General features: G+C 36.9%; 1 protein-coding gene across 1 annotated transcript; it reads right to left on the reverse strand.

Moving 5' to 3' along the window:
- Positions 1-1,002: 1,002 nt before the first annotated feature.
- LOC106087939 (host cell factor) lies at positions 1,003-10,617 on the reverse strand. The gene is made up of 3 exons (XM_013253160.2): positions 10,535-10,617; positions 5,637-5,696; positions 1,003-5,571 (listed from the first exon to the last, which is right to left on the reverse strand). Exon 3 carries the CDS (start codon positions 5,374-5,376, stop codon positions 1,981-1,983), a length of 3,396 nt encoding a protein of 1,131 aa, XP_013108614.2. The 5' UTR covers positions 5,377-5,571; positions 5,637-5,696; positions 10,535-10,617; the 3' UTR covers positions 1,003-1,980.
- Positions 10,618-13,386: the final 2,769 nt, after the last annotated feature.

The raw sequence follows: 13,386 nt of genomic DNA on the forward strand, positions 1-13,386 counted from the left end.
CACTGAGGCGGCAGCCCTTGCCGATGAAGATTCCATCGGGTCAATCCGGTGCGTACAACCGGCTGCCATGGGATTGCAGTGTGTTGTACTCTGAGGCGGCAGCCCTTGCCAATGAAGGACTCCATCGGGTCAATCCAAATCAAATTGTTAGTTTATCTTCATTTTATCATTGTCGTTTGTGTAGTGTTTAAAAAAAGTAATCGCGAAAAACAAGGGTCTCAACGGTGAAAAACGAACATAGTACAAACGATTATTCACAAAACTTCAAGAAGAGTAAATGCTTTATTTGAGACTTCACAAAACTTAATGAAGCCTTAAAATAGGCTTATTTGACAGATTTCCTGTTTAAATCTACATTAAGTTTTGTGAATGCCGGTGTTAATGCTTTCTTGTTATATTTCTGATTTAAGTTTATTTGCAGATCATTCTGTCGACCCAAGATTGACACAATTTCGATAGCAGCTGGAAAAGCGTGTTACATTTGCGTTTCAAGACATAGGTCGCCTCTGAATGATTGGTGTAGCTATTACAGACAACTTTAAAAGTTGTACACATCGTGTGATACGTGCAAAAAACTTAAATGAAAATTGGATTTTGGAATAAATATGCAATTCTTTTGACTACACCGAGTTCTTATTTCCTCAAACATACGTGAAGGGACATGTCTATAACAAAAAAGTTCAATACATATGAGAATACACTCCGATTAGAGCGCGCTCCATTCGTATTTGACGCACATAAGGAAAGTCTTGTGGGTACAGATGGTGACAGCACATGTCGTATAATAGCACCGGTTTGGTTTATTTGACAGATTTCATTTACAAAACTGTCAAATAAACCTATTTAAAAGCTACATGAAGTTTTTTGAATACACCCGTAGGTCTTTATTCTTGAAGTCCAAAACAAACCCGCTTAAGTATACCACAACGAAGACGATAGACCTTAGGTCACACTTTAAATTTCCACAAATACTCGAATACGTTGTGTAAATAAAAACATCAATTTTACAAATATTACTTTTCATTTATTTCCAATGCATCTTAAATCCTAAAAATAACTTAAAAACATTAGTCGATATATTCGCGCGCAAAATAAAAACGACTATATCAAAAATTAAAAAAAAGGAAAAGAAAAAGAAACACAAGAGGACAACGACACAATCGTCTTAGTATCCTCTTGGGAGGAAGCAGCATCATGTCCATACAAATCTTAATGTCAATTAGTTTCCATAAAATTATTCAAGTGTTCGTAATTAATATCTGATAAATGTATGCAGTATGTGTGTGCTACATTTCATATTTGATTCTGTACAAATGCCAATTTAACTTTTGTTTTTAGACACAATCTCAATATGTTCTTTTAGTATGACATACGTTCGAATTGGTTATATATTTTTAAAGAAATGTTGTCTCAAAAACAAATACGTATAATATATTTTCCAACAAAAAGCAAAAATACGACAAATAAAAACTTTACGAGTGAATAATCCTAAAGTGATTAGAATTTAAGGAGTAGGGGCGGTTGGTATGGTAAGTAAATATCTAAATGTAGGTATTTATTAATAAGTTTTTTTTTTGTTTCAAACAGCAGTGCTTAGTTACTATAATTTATGTAGTATCTCTATGTATGTATGTAAATGTGTTAATAAGTGTATCATATATTCCATGAATAGTTAAAGTTACCAAACTATTTATCTTTAGAAATATACTTTCGTCAATATGCATATTTATCAAAATTACTTTAAGCAAATATTTGTTTGTGACCGAATACACCCAAGGGCACTCTTAGCTGCTGGCAGAGATTTAAAACATAACTACAATATTTAGAGCATTGGCAATCTCAAAACAAAGTTCTAACAAACAGTATGACCTTGCGTCCATTGGCCACAACAATTTTGTTCAGTGTATTTTCTCTGTTTCTATGTGTGATTTTTTTTAATTAAAAAATTGAATGATGCATTCGTCCTTTAGAGGATTGACGCTAAATATTCATATAATCATAATCGACATTTTCACCTTTCTCGTTGTTGCCATTGTTTTCAGTGTTGGATATTTCAGCAGATCCATCCAGTTGCTCAATAATATCATCCATAGTGTCGCCACCGCCATTCGAATCGTGATCGGCGATGTGGTCAGAAACTGCATCACCTCCACCAGCAAGGCTTATATTTGCTGACGATAACGTTTGCTGTTGCACTGGTTGCTGCTGTTGTTGTTGTTGGATGTTGCCTTTGGATTGCAAAGTGATTGCGCGCTGCAGTGTATTGCCACTGGCATTAAAGATGTTGACGAAACCTTTCATCGAAGCTGCCTGATTCGAATTTGTGGGAACGACAACTAGTTTACTGGTAGGCCCAGGTGTGCTGCCGGCGGTGACTATTTGATTGTGAGTCTTGGACAAGCCACTGTTGGAGGCGACAATTGTCACTGTCTTGGTGACCGATGAGAGGTTGGAGGGGTTCGATGGCATTTGTACGGTGACCGCTTTACCGCCCAGTGTAATAGTTTTTTGATGTAGATTGGCACCGCCACCACCAGGTTGTGATGTTATAGTAATTGGCCGCACCGAACTTGTCGGCACATTGTGGATCATTTTCATTCCAGTCGGTGTGCTGATTACATTGCGCGCTATCGTTGCTGTTGGCACTGTGGTGGTCATTGTGTCAACAACGGAAACCAAATTGGAAGATGAAGCATTGGTAACTACACTGCCGGATGGTATGGTACGTATTCCGGTCCCAGTTGTCACGATGATGATTTGCTGGTTAGTTAATTGTTGACCTTGTTTGTTGGTTATAACAAATGCCGATTTGCCGGAAACACTGGATGACATTTTGCTTACTTGAAGAATGTTGGAATTCTTCATGATAACGTTGCCACCACTTAGTGTATGAGGTGATACCAATTTCACTACATTTCCAGGCATGATTTGCTTCTGTTGTCCACCGGCTGTTGCACCACTCACATTACTGCTGAAAATAAACTGTGTCTGTTTGGGTTGCGTGGGATTTGTGATTGCAGATCCCCCAGTGGCAGTCTGTATGCCAGTCCCTTTGGCCATGTTGATGTTGATTTTAGGAAATGTTTGCACTGCCACTCCACCGCTGCTCGTTTTAACCAATTGAAATTGTACATTTGATCCCAAGGTCAGAGGCTTTTGAATAATATATTGTTTGCCACCAATTGTCGTTGATGTTGTACCGCCGGCAGTGCTTGCCGCAGCAACCACTTGATTTCCGCTTGTCAGCTGATTAACGGCAGATATTTGGGTTACTGCCGAAGTTGGCACTGCCGTGCCAGACTGTGTAGCCAACCGTAAACCACTCGAACCTGAGGCCACCAATCGCACTGTAGAATTTGTTGTATTTACGGGCACAGCACCTGATTGGACCGAAGTGTTTACCACACGCAAACTGCTAGCAGCAGTGGTTGAAATTCCGGAGGAACCAGCAGTTATAAGCATTTGTGTGGAACTTGCCGGAGATGCAATGGAGCTAACGGTACTGGTAACTGTAGTTGTTGTTCTCGACACCACCGCAGTAGGACGTATCTTTTGAAGAATAGTGGTTACATTTGATGTGTTGGCGTTAAGCACTCCAGCTTGCACCTGACCCACATTTCCAGATACGACGGTCGTAGCAAGGCCAGAGGACACATTGACAGATGTTGTGCTTGGTGTTTGTTTTATATAGGTATTCGAACTCAACACCGAAGGACTTGCTCCTCCAACCGACTCTATTTGATTCCTGGCACTATAACTTATGCTGCTGGACGCTTGTGTGACCGGAGCCGCCTGACTTATACTCGTCGTGTTTTGTATTTTACTTGCTGCACTCGAAGCCTGGTAACCGCTAACAATGTTATTAAGGCCAATGGTAGGAGACGCCGTTGCCGCACTAACAGAAGGGCCACTGACACCAGCATTTGTGGTTATAGCACCAGTTGTTGTTGCTGCCCCGGCTGGTATAATTGATACCGTTGTGGGTATTTGAATTTTATGGAATTTTGTCGACGGCGAGGCAACGAGATTGACATTTGAAGAGGAACCACCTGACGCCGCGTTACCATTTGCAATCATGGACGATACATTACTGTTAAATGGCATGGGGGCTGGAGCAGATGGCTGTGGCGCTGTTTTGGCTGGTATTGATAGCGGCTCAATCTTTTGAATTTGCAATTCGTAAGCGGAGGCAAAAGTTGTAGCTTGCCAACAAATTTCCAGGGCATGTGTGGAAGCCCTCACTAGGGCTACTTTAACAGCATACAAAGGTCGGTCAACATCTAGGTACCAAAGATCTTTGCAACATACCTGGTTGTTCCAAGCTTTGCGATAGCCATCTCGGCCGGACCAAACATACAAACGACTATGGATTCCAATGGCGCAATGACCAGCTCGGGCCCGCGGAACATTGTCCTCAACGGCCTCCATATTAATGTTTTGCCATGTCAGGGTGTCCAAGTTCAGAACGGCCAAGGTGTTAGTGCACTTCCATTCTCTTTCAATAGTTGTTTTTGAGTCGTCTGCAACCAAAGGTACCCATCCTCCAAAAACGTACATTTTATTATTGATCATGGTCGAACTATGCAATGAACGGGGAAGTGGAGCTCGCCCCCGAGTCTGTGGTTTCGACCAGGTCATCGAATCAACATCCAGCAGCCAAAGATCCCCCAATCTGCAACCACTCATTCCACCATATATAAGCAAATAAAGCTTCCCTGTCGTTTTGCAAGTAAATGATACACCCGTGTGGGACTCCCGTGGGGGTGGATTGTCACCATACGTTTTGGGTACAATCCATTTACCATTATAGCTGTGCGCAGCTCTCGTTTCCAAAATATACAAATCATTGAGATATTTCGGAATGTTGTTTTTAGGGTCATCAGACTCGTTAGCTAAACCGCCAAAAAGAAATATACGTTCACCTACCAACGTAAAACTGTGGCCCAAACGAGGGCATGGCGGCATATCATTGTCTGGCGGATCTGGTTGCATTTTTCGCCACTCCCATTTAGTTGCCTGCAGTTCATGTAACTCATTGGAATATTTACCATATTCTATCATACCTCCGAAAATGAACATCCGCGTCCCATCGCATACAAATCCATAAGCAGCGCATCCAGGTGGTACATCGCCCTTCATGGCCGGCACAAACCACTGGTTGGTAATTGTATTGTAGACATGCAATTCGTCCACAATGCCCTCATTACCACCGCCAAATACCACCATGAGCTCCTTAATATTGATTGCGCGGTGGCCATGACGTGGTCGGGGCTGTGGTCCTGTGGTGTTCAAGACCCGCCTCCAGGAAAACTTTTGCTGCCATGTGCTCTGATTATCGCCTTCACTCGTGTATTTATTACTAGTTTCTTCCAACATTTTTTATAGCAAAATATGGCGAATAGTCCATTAAATGTTACCCAAATTTCAGTTATTGCAGATTGCTGTATCTGTTGTTATTATTCCAATTAAAGCTGTGTTTACTGCAGTGCTGCTAACGCTTTGCAATTATTTCAAACAATGTTGCGACAATGACAAAACTGCGGGAATTGTAAAGCGTGTGAGGTTTCTTCTCTAAAAAACGACTTTAAGTGTTTAACAGAGTATTAATCAAGGATGTAATTATTATAATTCCTCACTTTTTAATTTGCGACACGACGCACGACAATCGCACAAAACTACTCAATCTTTGTTATTCCCTGAAAATAAGAAATACGCAAAATTAGTGGATGTATCTAGCATACTCAAGACAATAGCAACAATCAAAAAACAAAAAAATTACTAACATAAAGTAATTAATAAGTATTACAAATCAGCCATATTCCGGAATATCCTCACTAGTACAGATGAATAAAAGCCATTATGATTGTTGATTCAAAACATATTATTCGACTGTTGTTCCCCTTATTTTACATTCGGAGACAATAACACTTAAAGTTTTTTGTAGCATTTATGCTTCAAATACTATCCATTTGATTTTTAATAAAATCTGGCGTGTTCTCCATTGGCTCGACATTGGCATCACCGTTTTGCTCTACCCTATCGTACACACGACATGTCATGCAAAAGAGACAACCATTTGGATTTCCCATTTAGATCCACAGTTGTACCAAAATCGACTAAATCCTTGAACTTTAAAGAGTGCTTTCTAACTTGATTATAAGTTTTAGCATTAACTTTTGTATGTCAAATAATTCCAGTGTGACATATTTTTCATTTTTTTTTGTAAAATTATGTAATTTAATGTCTTTTCTTAAAAATGCAAAACTAGCAACTACGGTAGCGTATACAACCCTGTCCCAAAATCCACTTTACACGACCAGATAGTTTTACTATCTCAAATTGCATTTAGCCATTACTTTCCGAGACATTTAACTAATTTTTTTTAATTACCGATCCTCCAGCTTTTGATCAAATACCAAACACTTCCCGCTAAGTGTTAGTTCGTTTTATTAAAATCAACAACAAGCCAAAAACCTATGGATTGCTTTATTTACCAATCTAGCGGATTCGCTAGCTTATGGCATTTTTGTCCATACAAACTAAGCGAGAAAATCCGTTTGATAGTTAATTAAAAATAAAAACAAAATCATATCAAAAATTTCATAAAGTCGTCCAGATTTTTTGAATGACAATGAAATTGCTTTTGTCGACCCTTTCTAATGCCTTGGTTTTATTTTTTTTTTATCGTAATTTCGATTGCCATGTAAGTGCTATTTCTAATAGAATTTTAATTATTTTCATTTCATTTCATTTTCATTTATTAACCAAATATGTAATATAAAGCCAATAAGGCCCATAAAATAATTACATACAAACATTTCAGTAACCTGAGTATAACAGATAATTAAATTCATTTCTTAACATAATGAGGTACTTTATTATATTTACCTAATATTTGGCTCCCCAGCCATTAAAAATAAAGACTATTCAATAATAGAAGGTTAGGTCATTTGCAAAAACATGGAACCTCATTAAAGATGTCAAATCTGCCGATTGAAAGTGTCATCAAACAGGAAAAAACGTAAACAAAGAATGAATGTAAAAAGAGAACAAGTTGACATCCTCAATGCCAAAAAAATTAAAAAAAAAACTGTATGTCGGCTGATCGCTTGTTTTAACCTTATTCAGTGAATCCTGGATAGGTCTTAAGGCCAAAACAGAATTAGCGCGCTGGGCTTTGTTTTTGAGCGTTGCGTTGATAAATGGAATTCTGCAAAAAATCCAGCACACTCTCTTTTGATGTCACAATTGAGTTATATTATTTAAGTTTTCAGTGGCATTTGGTCCTAATTTAGTTAAGATTGAGGGAATTGTCAAGGAAATAGTCTGCTATAAATGTGAATTTGGAATACGTGAACATGGCCGTGAGACAAAAGGTATGCCTCTTCTCCTAGGCTGCCATTTTCGTGACTTTCTTACACAAAAAGATAAATGTTCATGATATTGATCGGAAGTTTGCGAATACAAGTCGTAATCAATTTATGCGAAGTAAAGATTGATTCTCCAGTTATCGTCTGATTTTTATTTGATCTACATTACATTTAGTTGTCAATCTTAAACCACTTTAGCAGAAATGGGTAAGTGGTTTTGCTTTATGCATACGTCATACGTACATTTGTGTCAATTTTATTTTACCCATTTTAGAAGAAATATTAAAAATCGAAACATTATTGTACTACATTATCAATATTCGTCTTTTCTTGGTTTTGGTGTTATATGGTGATGAAATGCGGTGCGACACATTTTTTGTTAAAAATAGTAAACGCTCTATTACACGGCATGTAGTTGTCTTATGCCATGTCAAATTTAGCACATGTTCAGTTGTACATGTCGTGTGTACAAACGAAATTAACATATGAAAATCACATTTCAAAATAGCACTTGTAATTTTTTCTATTAGAGCGTGCTCTTTTCCTTCTGACAAACACATAAAGCTGTTTTTGTCGTCAGTCGAATAAAATTAACCCCAAATTCAATTGTTTTCACAAATATATGATTTAACCAACTTTCTCAAAACTTTAACAATTTTTACGCAAAAAACAAACAGCTTCAGATCTGTATATATATGATAAAAATTTTTAGTATTATGAAAAATTTCTATGCGTGTATGAAAAAAATTCATAAATATCAGAACTTTTTTTATGAACGATCATATTCTTACATTGTGTTTTATAGAAAATGGTCGTTATACTTATGATTTTTTATAAATATAATAAAACTTTTCATAACATTTATGAAGCATAGGTTAGGAAACCCAATCACAACATTTATATATAAGACGACTGAGTGTCCCGTATCATAACGGGACACATAGGACTACGAGCTCACTTATGTTAAATTGGTGCTGCAAGTGATACCATGTGTAGTGCATGCGAAGAAGATGATGAGACGTTGGAGCATCTCCTTTGTCATTGTCCGGCTATCGCGTCTAACAGATACCGCCACTTAGGTGGAGACACAATACCAGACATAAACCAACTTAGGGGAGTTATATTGAAAACAATTAAGTATTTTGTTAGTAGCAAGGTCTTATTTGTACAACAACCGCAAATCAACCTCCATCTTGCCATCAAGCCGAACGTCGTTTTGCCAATACACACAAAAAAATTTGTGTGCGTGTGTGTATACGTGTGCGTGCATAAGCGAAGAATATACGCAAATATATTTATGGCGTAAGCAAATAAGTAAAACATTTAAACATCATTTACATTAACGAAGTTTAATGTAAATGAAATGAAAATCGCACGAAAACCGGACTGATAACCGAATTTATTAAAAATTTTCTTAAAGTACAAATTTTTTATGATTTTTTTCTAAATTAAGTTGGGTATTACTTTCAGTTTTATAGCGAAATTTCATATAAAAAAAAAATGAAAAAAAATCTGTGAAAAAATGTTCATTTGTGATACATGCTTGGTTTCTTTCGTGATCTCTTAAATTATAACAATTTTACGCAAGCGTACATGCGTATACATGAATGTTTTATGGTAAAAGCTGTCAATAAACACAGGATTTAAAACTTAAATCACAGAAAGACTATAAAACCGGATTTAGTGGCCAATGTAAACGTACTTTAAAGGCGGAGTTATATACCTCCCGCGGAGGTATGGTAAAACCTGCTAATAAACACAGGATTTAATACTTAAATCACAGAAAGACCATAAAACCGGATTTAGTGGTCAATTTAAACTTACTTTAAAGGTGGAGTTACATACCTTACGAGTGCATGTCGGAAAAAATTAAAATAGGCTGGTTTGTATTGTGTGAGTTACACAACAAATACACGCACCTATCTGGCGGAATAAGTTAGCCAACTCTCAACTTTGAACACGGTTCAAGCCTCAAAACATATGATTTGAATATGTTTACTATTAAAAAATGTTTTTTATTCCGTAAATTGGAGAAATTCTTTTATGATTTTAATATTAAACCACATAATTAACAATTTCCATTGAAATTGACTTCGGAAATTATATAAATAAGTTGATTTTTAGAAATTCTTGTGAAGCAAATGCGCATGGTATGTAACTCAACCCAAAGAACGCATAAGTGTTTCGCGTGCTATGTAACTCCACCTTAAGATTTATAACCCAAATAAACACAAGCTTACAGCTACTTATTTTATGTCACTCAAATGAGTGACTCGAATCATTTAAACATTTGTTCCTTTTTTTTCATAAAACCAGCTGACGTTCACACCCAAGCGAAAGAAAATTACCAATTTTCTGTAACGCAAAGTTAGTGGGATGGCAAGGCGGATTTAAAAAGGTGGTCTCACGCGAACAGCCCTTAACAGCTGGCCATGTTTGACGGTATTAAGATGACAGATTTTTGTTTGCATTCTCTTTGTTGTTTTCTTTCTCCGATATTCTCTGCTCATATACGCACACGTATACACACACGCACACAAATTTCTTTGAGTGTGTTGGCAAAAGTACGATCAGCTTGATGACAAGATGGCAGATTGCGCCATATGATTTGTGGTTGTTGTACAAATGAGACCACCTTTAATTGTTTCGTCATGGTGGGATGGCAGATAAATAGGATAAAAATTTCTGCAGACAAATTTCAAATTTATGTTGCTGATTGGTCTTTCCACACCTTAAAAACCCGCCATTAGATTACTACTGTCCCATAGTTGTAGCTTCAGCGTTGATTTTCATAGTATTAACAATAGTAGCAACACGAATTACAGACTACCACCCTTAAGACGCCATATTGGAATATGTACAATGCATTCATGATACATGCCCAAATAATACACACAACCACATACAATTTATGTATGTACCTATTCTTGCTTATATGTCACTTTCGGTGTCTACGGACTAAACAAATTTCTATAATGAGACCAGCTGATGTTTTGTTTTTTTATTCGCGATTTAAACTGTCAGCCGTTGTTGATGTTATTCATAATGTTTGGGTTCTTTTTGCCAATTTCGTAATTTTAAGAATTAACAGGAAAAATGCTTTAACTTTTAAAACACAATTTTACGTAACAGTACCGGAATATCTTATTAATATTTTTTCATACCTGCTGGTTTCACTAAATATAATAAACTTATTAGTTGACAGAAAAAACGTCCTTATTTAGCAGTGTTGTATACTGTATTATGTTCGTGAGCTCGGTCGAATTCTTCTTCTTCTTCTTTTGGTAAATTGCAAAATTCAATACGTGCTGACATATAAAAAAGAGGATGGACATGCGCAGAAAGAAAGGGACTATTCGTATTTTAAGATAAATCGTATAGATTTTGTGTTACAAATTTAGTGTAAACGTTTTTCACAGTTTTTTTTTATGCAATTTTTTAATTGAAAAAATTTTTAATCACCTTTTTCAAAAACTTGGATTGATATTATCATTTTCGTGATTGAAGCAGTTTCAAATAAAAAATTAATTGTATCAATTAATTTCGAGATTGAAACCGATTTTTATTTTTTTTTCTGATTACGCAGGTTAAGTTCTTGAATTAGCAAAATCAAACTATATTTACATATAGCTGGCATTTAGACCGATCTCCGGATTCAGGGTCTTAACTTCAAAAACCCGCTTTTATTGCCCCATTTCGCTGAAATTTGAGGCCGCAAGTTGCACTAGGTCCCGCGATAACCGAATGGAATATGGCCCTTATCGGCCCAATATGAGATATAGCAGGCATATAGACCAAGCTACCGATTTAGGATCTTAAGTCCATAACAGTCGCGCTTACCACCTGATTTTAGAACAATGAGTTTTATGTGGCCTGTCGACACACGAAACGAGTATGGTTCAGATCGGAATTTTCTAGATATAGTTGGCTTATATAGACCAATCTGCCTATTTAGCGTCTTAAGCCCATTTATTACCCGGTTTCGATAAAATTTGGAACAATGAGTTTAATTATGACCGTTGGCATCCAAAGCGAATATGGTCCAGGTCGGTTCATGTTACTATCATTGTTGCCACTCAAGAAAATTATTTGCTACCAAAATTTAAGAAAAATCCTACCAAACCGGACCAAAACCTACCAAATGTTCTACAAGCCAAAAATGTGGTATAGTGTGTAGTTTTAGCCACCGCCGAACAGTTGGTCATTTTGACATTCCATTTTGAACACATCAAATTACATTCATTATATACATTTTCAACTCTACAAATTACTAGATCGTCGTTATTTACAGAGGATCTTGACATATCCGTTCGTCTGTTTGTTGAAATCACTCTACAGCCTTAAGTTAAAAAATGGTCTATATCTTAATACAAAGCCCTTTAAACTCATCTCCCGATGAGAAATCTTGAGTTCACAAAGTCGTACTTCTTCTCGAATTTTACTTTCAATGGCCGTGAAGGGTTTGGATAGAGCGATCTCCCAATTTAAGTTTTTGAGCCGAGAAAGGCTCTTTTACTTCCCATTTTCGCCGTTACACAGAGTTAAATGGACCAGGCTTGGTCACATTTGGATTCAGCTACCACATATGCCAGTCTTCCAACTGAAGGCACTCAACACAAACCCCCATTTGCTACCCAGATTTACGAAATTTAGAAGAGATTCCTTAACACTCGTACCAGTTAAAGTCAATATCAAAACTAACCCCATTTTTCCTGAAATTTGAAGAAGTGAAATCCATGGTTTCATTTTGCACTCCTAACGAACATGAAGTGAATTAGTTTTATTCCTGGCGATTTTTTCAGTTATTAACTTGGTATTTACGTATACATATGTAGGAAAAACCTACCAAAAAATGAGATCAGCCTACCAACCTACCAAGAGATTAAAAACCTACCAATTTTGGTAGGAACGTACCCTAAACGGCAACACTGGCTAGGATATACATAGTTGTTATAAACGATTTGCTGAATTAGGGTTTTAAGCCTATAAAAGCCCCATTTATTACGCGATTTCGCCGAGATTTGAGACAGTGATTTGGTTTAGTTCTCTCGTTGTGCAAACTGAACATGGCCCAGATCGGACTACATTTAGATATAGCTGCCATATAGCCCGATATACCGATTAAGGCTTTTAATCTCATAAAAAGACGTATTTCCCTATTTTGATGAGATTTTTAGCAGGCTTATACGTGGATATTTATATAGATATAGTAGGTTTATAAAAAATAGGTTAATAAATAAAACAATGGTGGTGGGTATCCACAGTTGAGCACGACTGAACTTAATGCGTTTTTGCTTGTTGTTTATTATAAATTTGGTTAGGAATTGCTTGTACATTGCGGCATATCCCTTAGAAGTAACGTCGTAAGATCCGTTGATATGGGAGCAATAGAGACAGATTGAGATCATACTTGGCATGGATGTTGGAGGTGATAGGAGAAATCATTAGAAGAGATATTTCAGCCAAATCGAATAATACTTGCGCTCTCTAGAGGCATAGGAAGTAAAATCGGAAGGTCGGATTATATGGGAGTTTTATCACGTTATACTTGGCAAGGTTGTTGGAGAAATTATGAAAGATTTCAGATAAATCATAAGGAATTGCGCCCTCTAGGGGATCAAAGAGTACAATCGGGAGATCGGTTTATATGGGAGCTATAAACGTTTATGGATGAATTGAGACTTTACTCGACAAGAATATTGGATGTCATAAAATAAACCGGTTTGGGAAATTTCAGCTAAATCGAATGACAATTGCGCCCTCTAGAGGCTCAAGAAATCAATGCGGTGGATCGGTTTATGTGGGCGTTTTATTAATATGTAGCCCGATATAGATGGCGATCAAGAATATCGAAGTTGAATATTGCATGATGATGATGCAAATGTAATGATAAAATTAGTATACGACTTGCCCTATAACAATATATATATATAAAAAAAATTTAAAAAATATTCAGTTTAAATGCAAAGGAGCGGGAGCGGAGCGAAGCGAATCCCTAGTCACAACTCAGATCTTT

Source organism: Stomoxys calcitrans, chromosome 2 (assembly GCF_963082655.1).
Source record: "Stomoxys calcitrans chromosome 2, idStoCalc2.1, whole genome shotgun sequence".
Taxonomy (NCBI): domain Eukaryota; kingdom Metazoa; phylum Arthropoda; class Insecta; order Diptera; family Muscidae; genus Stomoxys; species Stomoxys calcitrans.